The sequence below is a fragment of the Megalops cyprinoides genome, chromosome 11 (assembly GCF_013368585.1).
Source record: "Megalops cyprinoides isolate fMegCyp1 chromosome 11, fMegCyp1.pri, whole genome shotgun sequence".
In the NCBI taxonomy this organism is placed as follows: domain Eukaryota; kingdom Metazoa; phylum Chordata; class Actinopteri; order Elopiformes; family Megalopidae; genus Megalops; species Megalops cyprinoides.
This window is the reverse complement of record NC_050593.1, coordinates 6,141,940-6,166,028: the sequence shown is the minus strand read 5'-3', so window position 1 is coordinate 6,166,028 and position 24,089 is coordinate 6,141,940. Positions and strand designations below refer to the sequence as shown.

Here is a 24,089-nt window from a genome sequence, read left to right as displayed (position 1 = left end):
GTGGCAGAGGGGGGCGAAATGAGGAGGGGATGGGTGGGGCTGGTCGGAGCCCCGCCCCCTCGTGCACGCTGTCCTGGGTCCTTAAATCAGCCTGGTGGAGGCGCGCATTGTGTTCTCTGAGCTGTAGTGGGTGGCGTTCTGTTTCTGGCGGTTGATCCGGTTGGTCCTCGGGCATTTCCTGTTTTGGAACAAGAGTGAGCCCATTGGGTGCGTTGTGACTTCAAATCTCAATGTTATTTGTTCATTACAACAGGTGCCCTTGTGCTGACTTGCACAGCAAGATTGTACAGTCAATTGTGTGGTGCAATTTGAATACAAAGTACAAACTACCAACAGCAAGTAGATTGCATTATAATTCACATTTACAGGTTCAATTACCCCTTTGATGAATAAGTTCCACTACAGACTACAGTCCTTTTTCCCTCTGCACATTTTTTTCTTGGATGTGTGTGTGTGAGTGTGTATGAGTGTGTTAGAGTCTGTGTGTGTGTGTGTGGATGGAGGGGGGGTGCAGTTAAAATTTAATTCCTTCACACACTCTCATTGGTTGACGCACTCTCTGGGAGGGTAAAGAGCAGAGCTGCGAGATTGGGCATTCAGATTGCGGAGGAGCGTGCCCGTTTGCACACCCTGCTCCTCTCACGGGGGCCCTTTCTTCGAGGGAGATCTCCTTCTTGCAGGTTTTTTTTACCCCTTTATTATTTTTCCTGGAAAACTTTTATTAAATGTCATGTTTTGCATAGGTCAGCATGGGGCTTTGTGCAGCTGAGCAGGGCAGCTTTATGGATGAGTCTGAGGGGGGCCGTTAGGGGGAGGGATGGACAGCAAATATGCAGGAACTCTGCGGTGAGAAGAAAGCCTCTCTCTTTGCTTGCAGTCCTCTGTTCTAAGTGTAATAGGGCCCCTGAAAGAAAAGGGCAGGCCCAGAGGAGCTGGGGTGCTCTACTGAGGCTCTCTTCCTGACTTTCAGAACATTACGGGGCCTCCACCTACCCATGAAACTCTCCCCAAAAACACAGTCAAGTCTCATTCCCCAAGTCTGACACAACCAGTCCAAGTCTCATTCCATCCACAAAAATCTCATTCTCCTTCACCTGCTCTGTGCTGGAGCTTGAGGACTGAGAGGACAGAGAGGAAGAACCCGAACTGCCATGAACCAGTACACTTTGCGCTGTTTATTTTCCTGAGCATCATGAATTTACTTCTTGCCATTTAACCTGAGTGTCTGCTGTGCTCTCAGAAAGGCTGGCAGTAATAGGCCGCTCAGTCTGGGGTGGGGGAGACTTTGAGGCCTGAGTGAATACTACAGGGGCTGATGCTACCCTGGGAGAGCGATCTCTCAGTGAATCAGAGGGGAGCTGATCTGAGTCCAGGCCCAGGGGCATCTGGACTGCCACAGCCCAGGAGAAAACTGATCCCAGATAACCCCGAGGACAACTGCAGGCAGACAGAAGAGGCCCCTTTCCTCATGCTCCTGGGATACAAAATAAGGGTAGAAATGCTAACAGAAAACACCCCTGTAGCTCTAAATTAAAACATTAATGGACTTGCCCTTAAGCTGAGCTCTTAGCTTGTCATTGCTGTGTGGGACTACTGCATGCAACAGCATTCAGAATAATTCAGAAACTTTAATAGCTGTTTATTACTACTGACAGATAACATGCCTCACATGTTATGGGGCTTATATTGTGCCCTGTCCAAGTTTGTGAGCTGTAATAGTTGGCTGTAAGTGTTTATAAATGTAGCTGAATACCACTACTGATGGTATGAGCACTATATGAATGTAGTGCTCTGTGGAGCTCTGCGGAACTGTGAGTATCTAGACAGGTAATGTCTCGCCAGCCAGATCGGAAACCTTTCTGCACGTGTACTTCACGAGGACAGATCAAACCTGCTGGGGGTGTGTCCACTGCCTTTCAGTCTATGGGTCGAACTGCGGAGGCAACACCTTACCAAGGGTGATGGATCCATGCTTGAAAGGGCTTGAAGTGAGGCACTCTGGGATACAAGCTTGATGTAGCTTTGCTGCCATTGCTTACGGTCTGGGTGTGGAGCTGCAGTTGGGATCGGGGCTTTTTGTGTGTGAAGCCTGGGAACGGCCAGGACGGGGCTTTTTGACATTGCTGTCCTTGGCTACACCCCCCCACCCCCCAAAAAAATCTGCTGGCCCCTCTCGCCATTGTTAGGGGGGGGCCTGGCAAACCAACAGCAGCCAGTGACAACAGGAGGAAAAGAACGAAATGAAGAGGGGGCCGCAGGGGACCTGTTACCAGGTGCAGTCGGTGCTTAAGTTTCGGGGAAAGGTCAGATATCTCGAGCAGACACGTTGATTACTCTCCTGGGATACCCCTGTCCCTGATCTCTTCCCCTCTACACATTGCTATTATTATGACCACGGCAACCTGTCTGCTTTCAAATACTGCACTGCCCATGTTTTTTGAATGTGTGTGTGTGTGTGTGTGTGTGTGTGTGTGTGTGTGCGTGTCACTCTCGTTATGAGTATGTGTTTCACTCTTTCTCACTCTCTGTATGTGAATGTGTGTGGATGAAAGGTATGTGGGTGTGTGAGAGACAATGTGCTTATGTTGATAAAAGTATGTTTGTGTGTGTGAGAGACAGAGATAGAGATCAAGTGTGTGTGTGTGTGTGTGTGTGTGTGTGTGTGAGTGTGCATGTTTGTGGATAAGAGTGTGTTCATTTGTGTGTGTGTGAGACAGAGAGTCAGTTTGTGCTGTGCAGGTATGTGTGTGACTGCGTGTTTGTGAATAAGAGTGTGTCCATTTGTGTGTGTGTGAGACAGAGAGTCAGTTTGTGCCGTGCAGGTATGTGTGTGACTGCGTGTTTGTGAATAAGAGTGTGTTCATTTGTGTGTGTGTGAGACAGAGAGTCAGTGTGTGTTGTGCAGGTATGTGTGTGACTGTGTGTGTGTGTGGATAGGAGTGTGTTCATTTGTGTGTGAGACAGAGACAGAGAGAAAGTATGTGTTTGTGTACATGTGTATTTTTGAAGAAGAGCGTGCTCATTTGTGTGCATGTGAGAGACAGAAAGTGAGTGTGTGTTTGTGTGTATTTGTGGATAAGAGTGTGCTTGTTTGTGTGTGAGACAGAGCGAGTGTGTGTTTGTGTATGTGTGTATTTTTGCATAAGAGCATGTTCATTTGTGTGCATGTGAGAGAGAGTGAGCGTGTGTGTGCAGGTGTGTGTTGATGCGGTAGAGTGTGTTAGAGGGAGAGCACAGAGGCGACACAGGAAGGCTAGCCCATAACGCGTACAATGAAAGCCCACATCAGCAGCTTTTATTTACTGAACCAGTGGGGTCAACTGTTTTCATTTCTCCATCAGATAATTCCATTCCCCACAGAGGCATTTCAGTGGCATTGCCATGGGAACGCGTTTGATGAGGCTACTGTTAAGGTGCGGGAACGGCGCCGGGAACGAGGCGCGGGGTGCAGACGATGCCTGACCACAGCTTTTAACCTCTGAGGAGGAGAGATATTCTCCCGATACATCGGCGGTCACGGGGGCCCGGGGAAAGAGCGTCGGGGGGCGGGTTGCCATGGAAACGCGCCGTGCAGATCTTAGGTGAGGCGAGGGGGTGGGGGGGGGGGGGGGGGGATGGGGGGGGGGCAGTGGGGGGGCTGCAGTCTTTTCAGCGGGTTTTTGATTTTGTTGGCAGGCGCCTTGGTGAGGCAGATGAAATGGATAGATTACAGATGATTTCCCCGCCTGGCTGACGCTGGTGTTCTGCAGGACAGGGAGAGGGGTGTTCTGTCTCAGAGTTATTGTGCAAAGCTTTCCTAGAGCTGCTGGGTCACTCGGGGACCTGCTGGGTAAAGCTGCCCTGTCATTTACAGTTTACGAGTGATGGGAGAGGCTTCAGGCATGCCAGCATTCGTACTGCAGTGACCTGGTCAGGCGATTAGTGTGAGACTGACATCAGACAATACCCAGTGCATTGCCTTAAGCTGAGAGTTAGCGAGTGGAACAGCTGAAAGTGTGTGTGAGTGTGTGTGTGTGTGTGTGTGTGTGTGTGTGTGTGTGTGCGTGAGTGTGTGTGTGTGCGTGTATGTGTGACAGAGCTAACTCAATGTGTGATACTGAGGGTATCTGGTTATATGTATGTGTGTGTTAGTGTGTGTGTGTTAGTGTGTGTGAAAATGATGAAGCCGACAGAGTGGACTCACCGTGAGTAACACCAGCATGCTTATGTGTGTGTGGGCGTGTGTGAGTGTGTGTGTGTATGTGTGTATACATGACAGTGCGTGTGTGTATACATGAATGTGCGTGCGTGTATGTCACTGTGTGTATGCACATGTCTGTGTATGAGTGTGTGTGTGTATGCGTGTGTATAAATGAGCATGTGTGTGTATATGCACACATGAGCGTGTCACTGTATGGGTGTGTGTTGAGTGTATGCATGTGTGTCCATGAGCATGTGTGCGACAGTGGCAGTGACGTTGACAGAATGGACCCACCTGGTGATACACAGCACCACCACGCAGATGATGGCCACCTGCACGGCTCCGATGATGGAAGCGATGAGGACGTAGCGCAGCTTGCCCGAGCCCGGCACCACGTACAGGACGTTGTACTCCTTAGTGTCACACTGGGGCCCGCTGAACCCAGAGTGGCAGCTGCAAACAGGAGAGAACCAACACTCACTCATACATACCTCACTTTCACACACACAGGCTTTTATCCAATCAAAGCTCCACACACTGCGCTGGAGAGCCAATGAGCAGCTGGGCATTTACAACTCAGTTCAAGCACCTTGCTCAAGGGTTCAAGGGCAGTGCGCTCTCTAGTGTCTGAACCTGCAACCTCCTGGATCTGCTGCCCCGCACAGGTGACAGCACACCAGGTGGACTTGAGTCTCTCTGAGTGCATCTCTTGTCCAGTTCTGCCCCAAAACAGGATGATCCTTCAAACCCTGTCTCTGTTTCACTCCTGATTGGCTCCCGCTCAGAGCACGGCTGAGGCGGACTCATCAAAAGGAGAAACCGCCACGGACCAAACGACAACGCCTTACAACTGGCCATCAATCTGCTGTACCTCTCTACACACCCCTCCGCTGGACGATCAACATCTGCTGCTGCTGAGGGAGTATAACTCACAAAGGCTTCTCATCCCTATGGTAACATGACCTTTTCCTGTTTGCCTGAGTAGCAGTTATTACAGTCATGAATTCCCATAAACCCAGGATGTCACCCAAAAGTCTGCATCTCGTCTGCATGTGCTATGCTGGTACAGTTGTGGGATGCGATGCTGTCGGGGGGAGGGGGTTGGTGGAGGGAGGGTATGTGCGTCGAAACCCGGTACACTGCTGAGCTCTGTCTATCGTTCCACTCCTCTTGGAGCCAACGCCTTCATGCAGCATGGGGCGAGTGGTGGCAGGGCTTCAGCAAAGCAGGGCGGGAGTGACCGGGCTGAAAACATGCCTTTTTTTAATCAGAGCCATGCTGAGAACCTGCCCCAGACATCTCTAGAGGGGTTGTTACCAAGAACACCTGCAGAGTCCCCCCCCCTCTCCAAAGGCTCCCCCTGACCTGTTCTGCAACACCCCCAACCAACCTCAGCTCCCAAATGTGTCCCAGTGCACAGCCCTGGTTACAGCACTTGGCAGAACATGAGTCATCTCTGTCTGTGGGACGGTGTGTTACCCCCAACCCCCATCCAAAGGGACACACAGTATATAGGTGTGAACACTGAAGCCCCTGTATTTACAGCTGCTCCCTGAACTCAGAGGAGCTAGAGCTAGCGGCTCACGCTTTACCCCCGCTGTCCCTTTCAGGGTGGGGTGAGGGTTGGGTGAGTGCCCCCCAACATGAAATCGAAAGGTTTAGCTGAGGGAGGAGCTGTTAGACCACTTAATACATCATTGTCAGCACATAACTGTGAGGAGCAGTTTCTCCCTCGGCCAATACTGAGCTGGCTAGCTGGTAGAGCTATCAGCACGTCTGCCCCAGATAAGCTGCTCTTCTGTTCGCGGGGCTTGGCCTCCCTCGTGACCTCTCTCCACGCTTCAACCTGCAGCGGGGCAGAGGGGACTGTCTAAACCAGGGCAGAGGCGCTGGGCTGGGCTCGGGGTCGAGCTGCAGGTGGCGCACTGATGCACGGCAGTCTGAGCCCAGCGTGTGGGCTGCCCTGGGCAACCACCTCCTCTAAGCACATAAATCTTGCGGAGCTGGGAAGCAGTGGGCCGAGAGGCAGAACCAGCGCTCTTTGAACCCGGCGCATTATCATCTAGACTGATTCACCTGCCTGCTGGGCGCGGAGCATCCAGGGGGACCCGCAGAGCGCAACAAATCCACCAACTCTGTGACCCACTTACACAGCTGGCCTGGGGCGCAGTACTTCCTCCAGGGGGACAGAGGGCAGTGCTGGACTCAAAGTCACAGCCCAGTACTTTGAGAACTACACTTCCTTCCTCACTGGCTTTGCTCACTCCCCTATCAAGGGTGACTAACAGGCTCTTTCACACATTATCTGTTTGTACAGCTGGCTGTGTGATGCAGCAGCTCAGGGTTAGCATATGCTAAGAGGTAGCCCAAGGGCAGTGCATCACCTAGGAAATGAAACTGGGACCTACTGATTATAAATTTAGGTTATTAAGCACCATTATTAAACAGTCTTTGGAGGCAGGGATGTGGGTGTGTACCTGCAGGATGGAGGTGATAGGCTGTTGGGGTACTCGCACTCTCCGTGGACGCAGTAGTTCTTGTAGTGCTCCGGGCAGGGGATGTAGAGACCAATGGCCACCTCCCCCATCTTGTCTGACTTCTCCTCTGTGGGGACAGACAAGGGAGGTCTCAAACCACGCATACTACTTACACATATATTTATTTTTAAGCTGACAAAGAGTAGCATGCATTCATGTCTCCGATACAATGGAAAGGTCTGTAGTTAATGCAGAGGGAGCCCTGGGTTTCCTCCTTTCATCAAAGCTGGAACTAAAGGGTTAATTCTCAGTCCAGCATCTATTGTCAACATCTATCTATTCTGTAATGGGAAGCCCTGCACAGCTGCATAGCTACATCCAAGCTTATTCTGCTGCAGCAGTGTGAATGCTCCCAGAACAACAGACTTTTTCAGATGAAAATGTAATAACTGCCATTTCAGTGTAATGCACAAGGAAAAAATCCTCATTTTATTGTCCTTCTGTTCAATCCATGGACCAATTACAGAGGAAAAACCCGAGATGTGGCCATAAACACATACGCCCTCCCCCCGCCCGGCACCTGCCTGAAATGAAACTCCTTCCCCCAAAGTTTCCTGTGACACCAAACGCGCACCTCATCTGGCTGGAACAGCTGAAACCTTGACAGAAGCCAAACTCCACCGTTTCAGTGTGATTTCACGGGTGAGGAACTCACTGATGGGAAACCAGCTTTGATGTTCCTCCTAATATACAGCGAAGTAAAACGCTCACCCCAAATTTTCCAAAGTGCTGACCAGCGGGACTTGACTCAGAGCATAAAAGACAAAGTGTGAAAGAGGGTTGCACGCCGTTTGCTTATTTAGTTTTTTCCTTTAATGTTTCACTGCCCCAGTGCTGGTGTGTTTGGTGGTGAATCATTTGTTGGAAAAAAAAGCAAAAGCCATAAGGGCGCACAAATTTATTTATAAGCCCAGAGTTTCTGGAGCCCTGGCTGCCCAGCTCACACTTATCGGCTCTTCAGTGCGAATGAGCTTCACTTCACTCGTAACATTGCATCAACATCAAAGCAGCAAGCTAATGTTGCGAGAACTGCTGGGTGATGGCCACAGAGAATAGGAGGGATGGGGGGTACTGGGAGGGGAAAAGGTGCACCCTTTGAAGCCCTGTCTGCCCTAACTGACAATGTGCAATGTAGCTGTTTAGTAAATAAGTAACCTGCACATTGTCTGTGATCGGTTCCAAAAAACTGAAGCCTGTTCCCTGTCCACACAGCAGGAGGAACATGGAGGCCTTGTACAGGACCTTTCAGCTAAGAGGGTGTTGGCTGTACCCTCCCTTCTCTCCCTTCTCTCCCTAGCAACCTGTTCCAACTTGTGTTGTGTCTCCTTAACAGAGGAGCATACTCTTCTTTGGGCGGTGACATTATGGTGACCGCATTGGATTGGATACAGCGAGGGCGAGGAAAGCTTCGGCCCATGGCCGAGGTGCACTAAGACCCAGACACCAATCAGGAGCACAGCACCTGCATCTCTTGGTTTGAATGGCCTCCCTCAGTTCAAATGTTATCTCACCCCAAGATGATACCCAAAAAAACCATGTTGTTGAATGAAGGGGGAAAAAACATAAAATCTGGCTAAAAACAGTGAAAATAAGTGAGTTCTAGCAAAGTGTAGAAAAGCACTCAGCCACTTTCAGTACTCCCCCGCCCCCCCCCCCCCTTCCCGTGAAAAACACATTGACACAAGGAGGAATGGTGTCCTGTGGCAACAACGGCACCGCCATGGCAACACCTTTGTTGCGGTGCGTGAGGATGCACTCCTGCTGCAGGGATCGATTGGGCGGTGGAGTGCTCCGCGGTAGAGGACACGGTTTGCCCAATCCATCAAAATCAAGGCTACTTTCCCTGACCCTGCGCCGCGCACGGACGGACCACTCAATCACACTGCCAGTCCCAGCGGGAGGGGTAAACAGTGCCATCTTTTCTCCTCTTTCAGAGGGAGGAGGAGGAAGGGGACAGTGCTATTAAAGTCCCAGCACTCCTTTCACTGGCCACTGCCTCCTCTGAGGTTTTCCAGAACACAGGATCACAAAACATTTGCAACACGCATAAACCCATGTGATACACATACATGTAACATATGTACCTACATACATATGTGTGCGATGTGGGGGGTGCCAAAACACAGTGATACACACAGCATGAACATCACACCATTTATAGTTACCCTGGACTGAACTGTAACAGCCCACAGCAGATGTGGAAGGTAATTATAGGAAACATTTGTAGAAGGTTAATTTGATAGTGAGACTACACGCCAGGTATCCCTGCTACAGTGTAATCATTAGGCTAAACATGTCTGCGTGTCTAAACTGTCTTAAAGCACTGCGGAGGGCACAGAGCAGAGGGAAGAGCATTTGTGTGAGTGTGTCCCCAAATTGTGAGAAAAATGTCAGAAAAGCTGAGAAAAACCTTGCTCGCGCTCACACACAAACACACACGTACAGTAGTTTTCTTCTTTTCTCTCTCTCTCTCTCTCTCTCTCTCTCTCTCTCTCACCCCATTCTGAGCCACATTTCTCTGCCTCTCCATCCATCTCTCTCTGTCCCTTTTCTCTCTCCTCCTTCCACCCTCCCTTTTCTCTTCCTCTTGTTCTCTCCATCTCTAGGTACTGTACCTCCCCCTCATCCCATCACTCTCTCACTGCCTCCCTGTTCCTCAATCTGCCTTTGTCTCCCCCTGTCTCTCTCACGCTCTCTCCCTCTTGGTCACCCCCCTCACCCCTGCGTACCTGTGTAGTCTTTCCTGGCGTAGTGCCCGTCTCCAGGCTTAGCACCTGTGGCCATGTCACCTGTGTGCAGAGGGGACAGAGAGTGCAGGGTTAGACCCGCCACCTGTTCCTCGGTTTTGTCTCGGTACTGACGCCACTCGGCATGCTGCTGGGTGGAGCTGGCACATGCACGACCCCGATGACCCCTCGGGCCGGCACCTGCCACGGCTGCATGTTGGCCTGCACGTCTGTCACGGTGCCGTATCTCTGTGCAGGAAAGGGGTGCCTACGGGGTGAGGGGCACACACGATAGAAAACTGGACTGGCATTTCTCTGTGCTAATTTGTTTCCCCTCTGTTGTAGTGTTTCAGCCGTCCTCCGGCTCATTGCGGTTCCCAGGGTCCATCTCTTATCAAACCTGGGAAATACACCTGGGAACCCAGGATCACGTCCCTCTGTCTTTCCCCCTCCCACTCACCGTGAAAGGGGGCGTGGTGACGTCAGCCCCAGGGCTACCAAGCTCGCCTGGGGCTTAATGCTATAACCATGTGAAGCAGCAGCTTTGCTCGTTCCCACGGACGCAGCAAGATGTGGAAAAGACAAAGACAGTGCCAGCAGAACACTGTGTATGCCTTCAGATAGCTTACGTGTGTGACTGCTGGCCTGTTAAAACAACATTATCAGTGCCTTTTACAGGGGACAGATATCAGATATCTATGTTTCCTGAGGGTGAGATACTCTGACACTGATGAACTGCAGCAGAGCCAGGTGACATGGAGCCTCACAGGGGCAACAACCAGGGCTGAGCCACTCTGTTTGTGAGCTGACCTCTGCCACCTATAGGATAACTTACTGATGCTCCAACAGCATTGAATAATAATTATAACATATTGCATTTCAAGGATCTCGAAAGTGCTCATTTGCGCAAACATGGCAAATTCTAAAATTCTTTAAACTGACATCCTGGGTTGTGCATACTTTGTTATCCAGAGCTGTTGTTACAATAATTTTAATTCAGTAGATATGAATTTCCATAAAATGAAAGTATAAGCGTGTGAAGTGGTTATAGTGATACTTTTGGCTTGGAGTCTGATGATTGGGCTGATGTTGTTGACCCCCACATGTTGACATCATTAACAGGGAAAAGACAGGGGGAAGATGGAGTGGAGGAGGGATGCCATGAACAGCTGACACAGAAAGGAAGTGATAAGCGAAATTTATAAAACTGTGGACGGGGCCAGTTTGGCTACGTTTGGTTAATTGGGTAGGTCTGAAAATTCTCATCCCGAATCTTTGTTTGGAATTTTTTATTATTACAATTATGGTTATAATTATTGTGTGTGCATGTGCGTGTTTGACAACATAGGCATAGTAATAGACAACATCTATTACAGACTGGTTCAAAATAACCGAGTAAAAAAGGGACAGCAGAAGAGCAGAAAGGGAGAGGTGAGAGCACCGCATGTGTAATTTCAGGTATGGAGCACATCTATGCACAAGGCTGATGCCAGTGGAATCAGCTGTAAAGGAAAGCAAAGAGGCCAGAAGAGCATTAACCAATCAGAGGGGAGGGGAGGACCATGTGTCATCGTGCTTTCACATGCATCTCCTGGTTTTCCACAACCTACGCAACTGTCAATGCCTTGTATCATTCAAGCCTTTTGAAATCACACTTAATATTAAGTAGCAAGGCTATACACACAAGGGTGCTATGAATTTTTCATTAAGGCTTTATGATGTAACACTAGCAAGGCCATAAACACACAGGTGTTATGAATTCTTCATCAAGTCCTTATGAAGTCACACTAGCAAGGCCATACACATGAATGCTTTATGAATTCTCCATTAAGGCCTTATGAAGTCACACTTAATATTAAGTAGCAAGGCCATTCACAGAAAGGTTGTTATGAATTTTTCATTGAGGTGTTATGGAGTCCCACTTAACATTAGGTAGCAAGACCAAACGCACAGAGATGTTATGAATTCTTCATTAAGGCCTTATGAAGTAACATTTTATATAAAATAGCGATGCCATGCTCATGAATGCATTACCCTTGATTCACATAAAGAGAAAATGATGAGTGACCTAAATTCAAACACTCGAAAGGAGTATTGGTTTTATTTTAGATGAGAGGGAGCCGTGGAGGGGCGGGGCGTGTTGGGCGGGGCTTACCTTGGCAGTGGCCCAGGTACTTGACCTCGATCCTCTCCTGCTTCTGACAGGATGCCTCCTTCACCTGGCAGGGGTTGTCGTAGGACTTGCCGTCTGAGGCGCAGACAGGGTTGAAGCTGATATGGGAGCAGTCAATGTTGCACACACACCTGTGGAGGGGGGTAAGGGATGGACATGATCAGGGGGACTGGAGAAATCTGTCCAGCACATTAATGCTGACATTATATGATAGGGACAGCCATATTTAATAATAGCAACACTTAGGCATTTACAATGCCTGATGTCAAAGTGCTTTTCGGTGGGTGGGGGTGACCGACTCTATCATGATGCTGCCAGTGGCTGTAAGTGTATCTGACACCCCCAATGTGAAATTGCATCTCTTGTTATTACACTGTAATGTGGAACTTTACAAATAATATGTGCCTTAATAACAAGCTTTAAACAAAGTTTCATGAAATCTTCTCGCTAAGCCCACTTTGCCTCTGTGAAACTCTTTAAATGCATCTATTTGTGTGTAAATTCTCTTAATGAACGCTTCATTATGCCCCCTGCACCCCTCCGGTCCTTGTGCGTCACGGTCTGGCGATTATCCTGAGTATCTCTGTGAGCTGGCGGCAGCGCTGTCGTCGGGAAGGGGCTGAGGGCGCTGAGGGGTACAGAGAGGCGCTGAGGGGTGCAGAGAGGCACTGAGGGGTGCTGAGGGGTGCAGAGAGGTGCTGAGGGGTGCAGAGAGGCGCTGAGGGGTGCAGAGGGGCGCTGAGGGGTGCAGAGAGGCGCTGAGGGGTGCAGAGGGGCGCAGAGAGGCGCTGAGGGGTGCAGAGAGGCGCTGAGGGGTGCAGAGGGGTGCTGAGGGGCGCAGAGAGGCGCTGAAGGGTGCAGAGAGGTGCAGAGAGGTGCTGAGGGGCGCAGAGGGGCGCTGAGGGGCGCAGAGAGGCGCTGAGGGGTGCAGAGAGGTGCAGAGAGGTGCTGAGGGGCGCAGAGAGGCGCTGAGGGGCGCAGAGAGGCGCTGAGGGGTGCAGAGAGGTGCAGAGAGGTGCTGAGGGGCGCAGAGAGGCGCTGAGGGGTGCAGAGAGGCGCTGAGAGGCGCTGAGGGGTGCAGAGAGGCGCTGAGGGGTGCAGAGAGGCGCTGAGGGGTGCAGAGAGGTGCTGAGGGGCGCAGAGAGGCGCTGAGGGGCGCTGAGGGGTGCAGAGAGGCGCTGAGGGGTGCAGAGAAGCGCTGAGGGGTGCAGAGGGGCGCTGAGGGGCGCAGAGAGGCGCTGAGGGGTGCAGAGAGGTGCAGAGAGGCGCTGAGGGGCGCAGAGAGGCGCTGAGGGGTGCAGAGAGGCGCTGAGGGGTGCAGAGAGGCGCTGAGAGGAGCTGAGGGGTGCAGAGGGGTGCAGAGAGGCGCTGAGGGGTGCAGAGAGGTGCTGAGGGGTGCAGAGAGGCGCTGAGGGGTGCAGAGAGGCGCTGAGGGGTGCTGAGAGGCGCTGATGGGCCCTGAGTTGGCCGTGTGATGAATGCTCAGGAGCGGGAGCAGGGGCGCTCACTCACAGCCGCTATTCATTAGATCCCACGCGTGCCCTGCTTTTCTGGGCCAACCCATTCATAATATCTCCTGCATTCCCATTCATCTGCTGCACCCAGTGAAGGGGCCCGACCCGACACGACAGCGCAACAGGGCAGGTCTGCTTAGAAGAGAGCACATGTGCGTGTGTGTGAGAGAGAGCGTGTCTATTTCTGTGTGTGTGTGTGTGTGTGTGTGTGTGTGTGTGAGTGTGTGAGTGTGTGTGCTGTGTTGTGACTGTGGTTGTGTGCATGAGTGTGTGAGTGTGTGTGAGTGTGCTGTGTTGTGTGACTGTGGTTGTGTGCGTGAGTGTGTGAGTGTGTGTGAATGCATAGTTGTGTGTATGTGTGTACATGTGTGTTGGTGTCAACAAGTGTGTGTGTGAGTGTATGTGTGTGTTGTATGTATGCGTGTTTTTGGTGTGTCTGTATGTGTGTGTGTATCTGTGTGCATCTTTGTGGTGTGCATGGTTGGGTGTATGTTTGTTGTGGCAAGCTATGTTTGGTGTGTCTGTATATGTGTGTGTGTGTTTGTGTGCATCTGTTTGTGGTGTGTTGTGTGTTGTGGTTTTGTGTATGTTTGTTTTGTATATCTGTGTGTATGTGTGCCTGTGTTTTGTGTGCAGACTGATACACTGAGCTGACCTCTGCCACCTATAGGATGACTCACTGATGCTCCAACAGCATTGAATAATAATTATAACAGATTGCATTTCAAGGATCTCGAAAGTGCTCATTTGCGCAAACATGGCAAATTCTAAAATTCTTTAAACTGACATCTTGGGTTGTGGTATCAGCATAAATCAATAATCGATTCATATGTTTTATCTGACCACATGCTGGATAAATTGATGCTCAAATAACAGGTTAGCTATTCAAATGTATTGCTTTTCTGAAATTTGAATGCTGCTAGCTGTGAGAAATATAGCCAGTGCATTCTCCCCAGTATTTGCGTTAAAATATATATTTTTTGACTGATTCATTTTCAGCTTGTTGATTCAACCTAACACTCCCTGCCAGGGCCTCACGCCAAAAAAAAAGACCCACAAAAAGCAAATTTTCTGGTCCGTGGTGACTTCTGGTAGCTAATCGACATTCCAATAAAAAGGTCTGTATCATATTCCGGAATGCGCTGCATTTCACTGTGAGATTGGAATCTCCTGGCGCGGTCTCAGGTCGGGCAAAGATTTAGAGCTGTGACAGAATTCAGGCTCAGTTAGGGGGGCAGTGCAGCCCCAGGGATGACCGCCAGCGGTCGTGTCGGCGAGGGGCCGAGGTGAGACAAGGCAGGAGAAGAGATTCCTTAAACCTGAAGGTTTATCTGGCCTGGGAGACTGAATCACATTAGTGTACAACACACCTCTGCCTGTCTCCCTCCCGTGGGCCTGGACAGATCCATATCGGCATGTTTCCACTTAGTCTGATCGCAGCTCTGTCAGCTCCAAAGTGCAGCTGCAGATAGTTCACTGAGAGGACGCAGAGCCCAGGAGAAATCAGAGAGCACAAACACATACACACAGTCACACACACACTCAAGCTTACATACAAATGCAGGCACGCTCATGGGAACCCACTGACACAGCACAGAATCCCGGAGAAGTTGGAGAGCACAAACACCTATGCACATGCACCCACACACGCAGACACACACACACACACACACACACATACACACACAAAGAAATGATGTGGAGAGACATGCAAAGATGCATGAGAAGCTTGTTCTCCCGAGCGGCAGCCCATTGGTGTACATAAAAGATAATGTGTCTGGGGCCCATGCATTTTTAATGGGGCTTCTCACATTCTCCCGCCCTGTGCATTACTGCAACACAAGACCCAGCACTCAGCTACCGACACACAGTACACTGAGATCCATACACGCAGACACACACACAGACACACACACACACATACACACGCACACACATGCACACACACACATGCACACACACGCACGCACACACACGCACACCACACACATATGGACATACACACACATGCACACGTACACATACACACATATGGACACACACACACATCCACACATACACATACACACGTATACATACACACAGCCACACGCACACACACACACTCACATGCACACACACACACACACACACACACACACACACACACACACACACACAAACATACACACATATGGACACACACATCCACACGTACACATACACATACACACATACACAAACGTGCACATACACACATATTGACACACACACACACACAGATACGCGCACATACACACATATGGACACACACACACACACACAAATGTGCACATACACACATATGGACACACACATCCACACATACACATACACACACACACACACACACAAACGTGCACATACACACATATTCACACACACACACACACACACACACATACGCGCACATACACACATATTCACACACACACACACACACAAACACATACGCGCACATACACATATATGGACACACACACCACACACACACACACACACACACACACACACACACAAACAGAAACACACATACATACACTCCAAGCACAATGCCAGTCCCTGCCCACTCCTCCAGTCTTTATGTGAAGTGTCAGTGTGGGAGTGGAGCCGCTAGTGCAGCTGTGCAGACCGCTGAGGTGATTAAACAGAGTGAGCCCGTGCTCTCTGTCAGAGAGAGCAGCTTTACTGCGGCTGGCAGCCAGCTTCAGGGAGCAGGTAGAGCCGGCACATGGATGGCACAAGGTGCCGCAGAGACAGGGTGGTGAACTGTAAACACCGCTATCCTCCCCTACAGTGCACTCAGCAGGAAGAACCATGATGAAATACAATGCATTACTCTTCATAAAACTCATTCTGCCTTTGCATGAATGATTTCTGTGTGTGTGTGTGTGTGTGTGTGTGTGTGTGTGTGTGTGTGTGTGTGTGCGTGTGTGTATGTGTGCGTGTGTGTGTGTGTTTGAGCGTGGAGCTCTGAGCAGGATGTGCCATATTGATCTGTCCTGCCGGTGTGGTCTCCTCCCTGTTTATTTATTTAAAGTTTAAAATTGCTGATCGCCTCCAGCGCTTCCTGAGCGCCTCTCCTGCTGTAGCCACTTTATCACCCTGCTGCTGTGCAAAAGGAGTGACAGCCTCCTTCATTAAAGAGTCACAGCCCATCCGCTGCAGCACGGAGTCACAGTGCCATGCACTGGAACACAGGGAGTCACAGCGCCAGTCACTTTAGTACAAAGACTCAATGTCATTCATTAGAATGAAGAGGGTCCCTATTCACTGCGCTGCAGGGAATCACAGCAATTACTTCAGTGCAAAGGGTCAGTGTCAATCACAGTAAAGAATCACGCTGAAATTCACTATGGTACAATGATTAACAGCTGCATTCTCTGCAGCTCAGGCAATCAGAGACAGGCCCATCCATTGGTCATTAATACAAACAGCTGGAGAGGATAAACTGGCCCTGAGTGTTGCTCGGGGCCACCTGTTAACAACGCAAACATCATGGAGAGGAAAAACCTTGCTATGATTATCATTCTTTCACTGCACAGCCAGCCACTGCTGTGATTATTGGTATAACGTCTCAGCCGGAGTGGTGCGGTGGTAGGGGGGCATCGATCGGGCGCTTGGCCACTCTCCGGGCTCTCCTTAAGTCTCACAATCAGACAGGCAATCACCGCTACCTCTCCTAATCAGCCACGCCAGTCCTGCATACCTACCACCCCACCCCCCCCACTAACCCCCTCAAGCCCAGGGTTATGCAGAGCGCCCGGCTAAAGAGTATCTATCTGTGACCAGCGAAAGTTACTGCGTCTGGATTTGGTATTGATTTCTTAATCGCTGCCTTGTATTTCACTATAATCCCTCCTAACATGAGAGTGGGGGGGCGCCAGAGGGAGCAGAAATGTTGGCTGTCTGCTGGAAACGAGGCTCCCCGAAAACTCAATGGCCATGACAGATTTGAGGAGGCGGTTTCTCTCAAAGGGGGAAAAAGTATCAAGCAAATTTTGTTTAGTTGAAGTTCAAATTACTCTTTCTGTCACTGGGCTGGAACCAAGGGTTTAAGTGCTTGGGTTTTGAGCACAAACCTCCCTCCCCTTCCTCTTCTGTGTAATTTGGCCAGGCCTCGGATGCATGGTTCTTGAGAAGGGGTGGAGGGTGGGGTGGGTTAAGAGCTTATAGGAAAAAGGTGTCCATAAAAGGGCGTGATTTGTTTTCACAGTCGGCGTTGCTGTTGATTGGCACCTCATTGCACAACGATGAACTCCACTTCGAACGCACCCCACAGCTTGAGCCCCCCCCATATTCCAGTCTGCCCCACTAATAACTCCCCCTCACCTTTGGCCTGGACAGTCTCCCTTTGGCCTGCGTGGCCCTCACACTGTGAGGAGGGCCCTTGCTTGGGCAGAGCCATTTGAATAGTAATTTCTTGCCTCTGGTCCTGTGGCATTAATCCATCTGCTCGGGACTCTATTAAATAAAGATGGAATTCCTGCGCCCGCTCCCGTCCTCCGTCTCGCCATCCCAGAGCCCCAGCTCAGCGCTGTAATCTATCATCTCCCCCGACTGACTCAGCACCCAAACCGGGGGGAGGCGGGGGGGTCTGCGCCCAATTCAATTAACATTTCAAATCCAGGGCTGGGACAGGGGGGACGTTTTTTTAGGGAAATCAGAATTCATGTGATAACTGGAGCGAGCGAAATGCGAATCGGAAAAAAAACGAGGAGACAGGGAGGTTTTTTTCCATTTCAGAAATCTGCCGCTAAAAATACCACAGGAGCGCTTGTCTCCTGGAGAGGTGCAGGGCATTGGATCAGACAGGGCACAAATACACCTGGAGCAGCGAGAGGGTGTCCGTGCCTCCCCCCCCTCCACCACCTCACACCTGCAGAAATGTCTCAACCCCCCTGCTACCCACCACACATCCTCGGCGTCCTCGTCACACTCCGCTCCAAATTGGCAGATGTCACAGGTGGATGTCTCCTTCTGGCTGGTCTCTGCTGAACCCTCACCCCCTGCAGAGGGAGAAAGAGGGAAAGGGAGGAAGGTGGAGTAAGAGCGAGACAGAGAAAGAGAAAGAGAGAGAGAGAGGAGAGGGATAGAGAGAGACGTTACTGATATAGCTGAAGAGTAGTAGTACAAAACAGCTACACAAAAAACATATCACAGAGCACCAGGCTGTAGAAGTATGCTTCCAGAGGAGGCATACCTGTTCATACCTGTCTTGCACAAACACAAACACACACACACACACACACACACACACACACTATTTTTAATGGCATCATTACTGCCCTGCCACTGTCATCAAAACACCCCTCCCCAACCCCCCTGGACGACAAAGTGATCTGACCGAAGGGATTGTGCGCGTGCCCCCTCTCCCTCCGCAGGAAGACTCTGCACAATGTTTTTTTCCTGGTCTGTGACATGACGTCTCCGTCTTAATTGCAACAAGCTCCAGCAACACTGGCGCTGATCGATCGCGACACTTCACAGGGGACCTTCGCAGAGCCGGCTTCGTTTATCATAGCTTTTTCCAGGCCTGTCTCTCTCCCCTGCTGCTGGGACAGGCGCAGCTGATGGGGGCTGCGATTGGTAGAGGCTCCCAACCAATCGTTGCCGAGCCACAAGGCCAGACGTGGCCGGCGTTGGCATGACTCTGCAGTTTAAGGCCTTGAATTGCTGTGAGGTCTGTAAGAATGTTAGGCCTAAGCTATGATGACATCCAGGCATCAGCTCTGTTGGTGCGCCTCTCTCCTGCCTGGCGCTAATGATGGGAGTCCTGCGTGCTCTGAGGGACTGGATACAGACACCAGAGGGGCCTGTTGTCTCTGAGCTGAAATGTTATAGAGAGCTTGCATCCCCTGCAGTCCTCGTTATGTCTAGCAACCGGCTGCGTGACACAGACTAGCAATTATGAATAACACCTCAGAGCTAGAGCAATTGACTGCATGTTTATTGCTTTTTAGATGGACATAACAGAAAACTTTCATTCCAAACACAGCGGACTCCTGAGCTTCTACTCCTGAGTATCTGTACTGTATAAGTGTTTATATCTAAACACACACACACAGACACCCACACACAGACACACACACCCCCTCTGCCACACACAACAAATAAATGACATTAACAGGGATGTTATAGATTTCACACATTAAATAAATTGCCACATGCTCATGCATTTTACAGTTGATGGAACACTAATTGAATTGCATCTTCATGTTGCCATACTGTGGAGCCATAACATGGAAATTGAACGCATAGTCAATGCAATGCATTGCAATGTGCTCAATAATCATATGGTGTGCTTAACTGCGACGTCATCATCATTAACATATTGCATCATAATTTAATACCATTTCAACTGGCCTACAGTATCTCTTAAAATTATATTCACCTTTCTCAAGCCGGCCACGTAGAGGATCAAATGAATAAACATCTTACACAATGCTACAGTATGCTCTTTGCAAAGGATCAAAGCCCAGACTCTGGGGTTACTCAGTTGCAAACACTGTATACATGTGGTCTATATTTTGGTTTGTCAGCTTTTTCACAGTGAATCCCAAATCCAATGCATTTTCACGCTTTATTAGTAGAGCGTGTGGTCTCTCACACTCACAGGCATAACTCACCCACAAAGCCCAAGATCCCAAATGAAGTGGTTTTAAGCCCCTCACTCCCACCCCTCCCCTTCCCCAGAGGAATGGACCCTGGATATGGAAAGTCATTCCGACAACATCATCCTCTCCAATCCCCTAAACTGAGACTCTCAGAGACTCCCTTGAAATCCATAACATTATAATGATGATTTTTTAAATGGGTTTCCTGCATCCTTATGATGGATCTTTTGTGGAGCTCAGGTGCTTAGCCTCAACCCCTGTGTGTCCATGGAAACGGGGGCTGCAAGTCACTACAAGCCTGTTGCAATTTCAGCAAAACACCTGCAGGATCCTTCACAGCACATCATATTGCTGCTCCACCAATCAGCCATCAACAAGACACTTTTTACGTTTGACAAAGGCATTATGATTCGTTTATTGCTTTGCAGGGCCCATACTAAAATAGACACCACTCGCCCTGGCTTTGTGAATCCTCATAGGCACTGAAGTCCTTTGTAAGGGATGTCTGCTTTTGGACAGGTTTGTTTTATCATAATGATTTGGTCATGTAATTATTAATGGCACCTTGATAAATAGCTCTCGAACCATTCCAGTAGTCCCATAAATCCATTAGGAGGATCTGTACTTTGAGGGGCAACTTGTATGGCAGAGAGAGAGGTGTCTCCCCCTGGTGTAACATTTTTAATCTTCCCTACCCTGTGTGCTGCAGAGACACATTCTTGATCCTCTTATGCACAGCTACACTCTTATATTCAGTCTGTGAAACCCCTTTACAGAATATACAAAGAGTATCGCTTCCTTTTGACAATCTCAAGTACTTCAGCCTGCATGGGAGCAATAGGAAATGAAATTTAAATGCAATTTCAACAACAGATATACAATTGTATGCATATTAAGACCCCTATGAATATCATACTACTCTATACTCCTTGTTTTGTCCCTGTTTAGAGTCTAAATGTGTACTTATTTAGGGCGTAGTCTTGTTTTTTTTCAGTATCAAACTTTACTTTTGCTGTTTACTGTTAAGTTGTGTCCTTATTGAGTCTAACTGGGTAAATATTTAGTCTAGTTCTGTACTTCTTAGAATTTGTTATGTTCTTGTTTACTGTCTGGTTGTGTCCTTATTTACAGAGTCTAGTTCTGTACTTGTTTAGTCTGGTTGTGTATCGGTTTGGAGCCTGGTTCCATATTTGTTTATGAGCTTGTTGTGTCCTTATTTAGAGTCTGGTTGTGTCCTTGCTCTCCTTGTTTGGTCTTGTTGTGGCCTTATTTACAGTCTGACCCTGTGCTTAAACCAATGCTGTGTTCTCACACAGAATCAAGATGGTTGGTTTCTTTGCTGTGGGCGATTAAAATTTTAAATTTCTTTTTTCTTTTTACAACACCCCTCTCTTTTGCCTGAGTTTTTTTTGAGGCCCTGGATCAGGCACAAAAAAACCGAGCTCTGTGGACATGTCCTGTGAATGCTAAGATCGTTTTCACCCCCCCTCCACCTGCTGCGAGCACCGCCTGACCCACCTGGCTAGACAGTTTGTATTTATGAGTTTCCTTAATGACAGAGACAGAGGTAGGATTTTCCTCAGCGTGTGAAGATGAAAGGACGAGGCTTCATTTTCGTGGGCCACGAGTAACCTTGAACGCCTTTGCCATTGTTTCCAAACCCTTTGCAAACAGTCTTTCTGCTCCCAATTAGAGTCTTCTTCTTCTTTCAGTCAATAAAAAGAATGAAAAAAATTGAAGTTGATGATTCAAATTGTGTCTTGTTTCCAGGCCGTGGTTAGAAAACGCCACGCCATTACTTGTTTCCCTTGTTAGGGTGTTCATGCCATGAATGCACAATATTAAAAAAAAATACTCCTGCTCTCTTTCAGTCTCTCCTTCCTGCCTGCATCCCAAGCGTCTCCTGACTGTTTCCTGTTTCAGAAAAAATCCTCCTGACTTTTACCAGCATTGATCTAAAGAAGCCTGAGTGATGATTGCTCAAACAAATTAGGGAAACAAATTACATTCTGATCACCCCTACCCTAACACGCACCCCCAAACCCCCCCCCCCCCCCCCGACACACACACACACACACACACACACTCTCTCTCTCTGTCTCGCTCTCTCTCTCACACACACACACACACACACACACATACACACACACCCACCCACACACACGCCTCCTTTCTTCTCGCCTCAGGGAGCACTGAGACATTAGCATGCGGTGTTGCAGACCCATCTCCCAGCGGATCCGTCCTGATAAACGGGACCGCTTGATCTGGCAGTGCCTCCCTCTCAGTTCCCACAGGGCTGCTCAATTTTTGGCCTAGGTCACCCTGCGGGTGCAGACCGGCACAGGGGTTTCCCCCAGACACCCCACAATCCCCACACAAGCACCTGCCCCCCTTCCCCCCTCTCTGGGCCCCCGGCGTGGATGATAAGAGAGGTATATAAACTCTGCTCGAGTTTAAAAAAACACACGCACATTAAAGGTCGTCTGCATAAGCGTGTGTGTCCACAAACCGTAAATCCACCACAGCGCTGGATCTGGCACAGACGGTGTCCGGCTGCAACGCCCGCGACCGAGAAACGCCCTTGCGGGGGCTGCTCCGCCACCGCGCGGGTGTAAATATTTATGGAAAAGCTGGGAGGAGATTTAGTGTGCTGTACAAAGTGTCACCTTGATGCATGGGGACAAAGCAATCTTCCACAGCAGGGGGATGAGGGTAATCTTCCCCAGATACGCAGAATGGAAAACCTGGAGCCTTTTGTCCTGAGAGCCGGATGCATGCAGACAAGAGGCCATTAAGATAAAACTGAATGTGGGGCACTTGGAAACTGGAGGATGTAGGAGATTGCACACAGCAAGAGCGGGATGTGCACAGACGATGGACAAAGTAATGGATGCTAAAAAAAGCCCAATGCCTGATGTTGAAAAGTCTCTTAATGACTGTCTATGCATCATTCAAATGAATAAAACTAGTTGTCTGACTGACCTACAGCTGGAACCTGTCCATAAATCAATCAGTTTAGCCTGGCAATTTGATACACAAAATAAACAAAAAAAATAATAGGGTCCCATGAGAACACCCTTTTAAGATTATACTGTGTTTCATTTGCAAGTTTAGGTTCTGGGGCAAAAAATGATCAAGAATGTGAAAACGATCAAAGAACACGACAGACCACAAGGACATCATGCATCAGCTTGATAACATTTAACTCAAACGACCTTCATGCAGGGTTTTAAGATGAAGTCTGAATAAATACAATGGTTGTGTAAAGCACACAAACATGCAAAAAAAAATTGTTCTCATGCTTATTTATTCACACTTGCTTATTTTGATTCCATTAGTTTGTAATATCATGGATTTAATCCTAACGGCTGTGACTGATCAAAGATGAATGACTCAAGAGAAATTTTGCCTGTTGTTGCATTTTGGTCCTTAAAATATCTCTCACAGATGCACACACATTAAGAATGTGCCGAAAAGGACATGGTGGGAGAGACAGGCCAAGCCACTGTCCAGAATGAACAAAAACAGCACTGAAGAAGAACAGAACACTGTATTGTGTGAGGAAGGGATGATTGGAGGGAGACGACCACAGACCTCCATCAGATAGGTTGCATAGTGAGACAGCAACAGTTGAACCATCCAGAATTAGCCAACCTCCAAAGGTCTAAACCACAGCGCTACAGAGAACTTTACAAACAACAGCAGACACTCAAAAGATGTGGGACCAAGAGACCTCTGGCTATCAGTCGCTAATCACAATAACAAGAACCCACTTATCCACTCATTCCACTGTCTAGCCATGGAAATCAGATCTTTCCCTCAAATGAGGAAACAATGCATAAGACAGAGAGACACCAAGGGAGAAATACCTCTGTCCTACTCTTACATTTCAGGTAGTGACATAACCTTTAGTACACGGCAGACTTCATCTCCATTGCTATGTTGCTCCAGTGGGTGGGACCCATTCAGCATTAGTCCTTCAACCTGCAATTGCATTCCAGCATCACTTTTATGGTTCAAAAGTTTGGGACACAAACTTTGCCAGGACTTGGCCTTCTGAGTGTAACAGATAACGCACAGTTTAGCACGGTATATTACCCTCTGCTTTGCTTCTCCAAACTTCAAGCATTATAGCAGCAATCCCCTGGCAGGCAGGAGGCAAACACCTGCAGGGGGAGTGCGATGCAACTTTCCTCACGTCATCCCGGAAACGGGCTCAACGGGCACAGGCGCGGCCCCACCCTGGTTGTACGCCTGTTTTAAGGGCATGTGTTAAGCAAATGACTAATAAATAATGCACTGCTATGCATGGCCTGGATTAAAA

The 24,089-nt window shown here is 49.1% G+C and overlaps 1 protein-coding gene across 1 annotated transcript in view; it reads right to left on the bottom strand.

Annotated features, from left to right (window-relative positions):
• Window positions 1–24,089, bottom strand: part of tmeff2a (transmembrane protein with EGF-like and two follistatin-like domains 2a) — a 72,401-nt gene continuing 48,312 nt past the window's right edge. The window contains exons 5-10 of the mRNA XM_036539921.1: window positions 18,061–18,157; window positions 11,599–11,747; window positions 9,447–9,506; window positions 6,658–6,784; window positions 4,475–4,633; window positions 1–178 (exon numbers count right to left, since the gene is read on the bottom strand). Coding sequence (XP_036395814.1) covers window positions 82–178; window positions 4,475–4,633; window positions 6,658–6,784; window positions 9,447–9,506; window positions 11,599–11,747; window positions 18,061–18,157 — 689 coding nt within the window. The 3' untranslated portion in view covers window positions 1–81. The remainder of the gene's footprint in view (window positions 179–4,474; window positions 4,634–6,657; window positions 6,785–9,446; window positions 9,507–11,598; window positions 11,748–18,060; window positions 18,158–24,089) is intronic.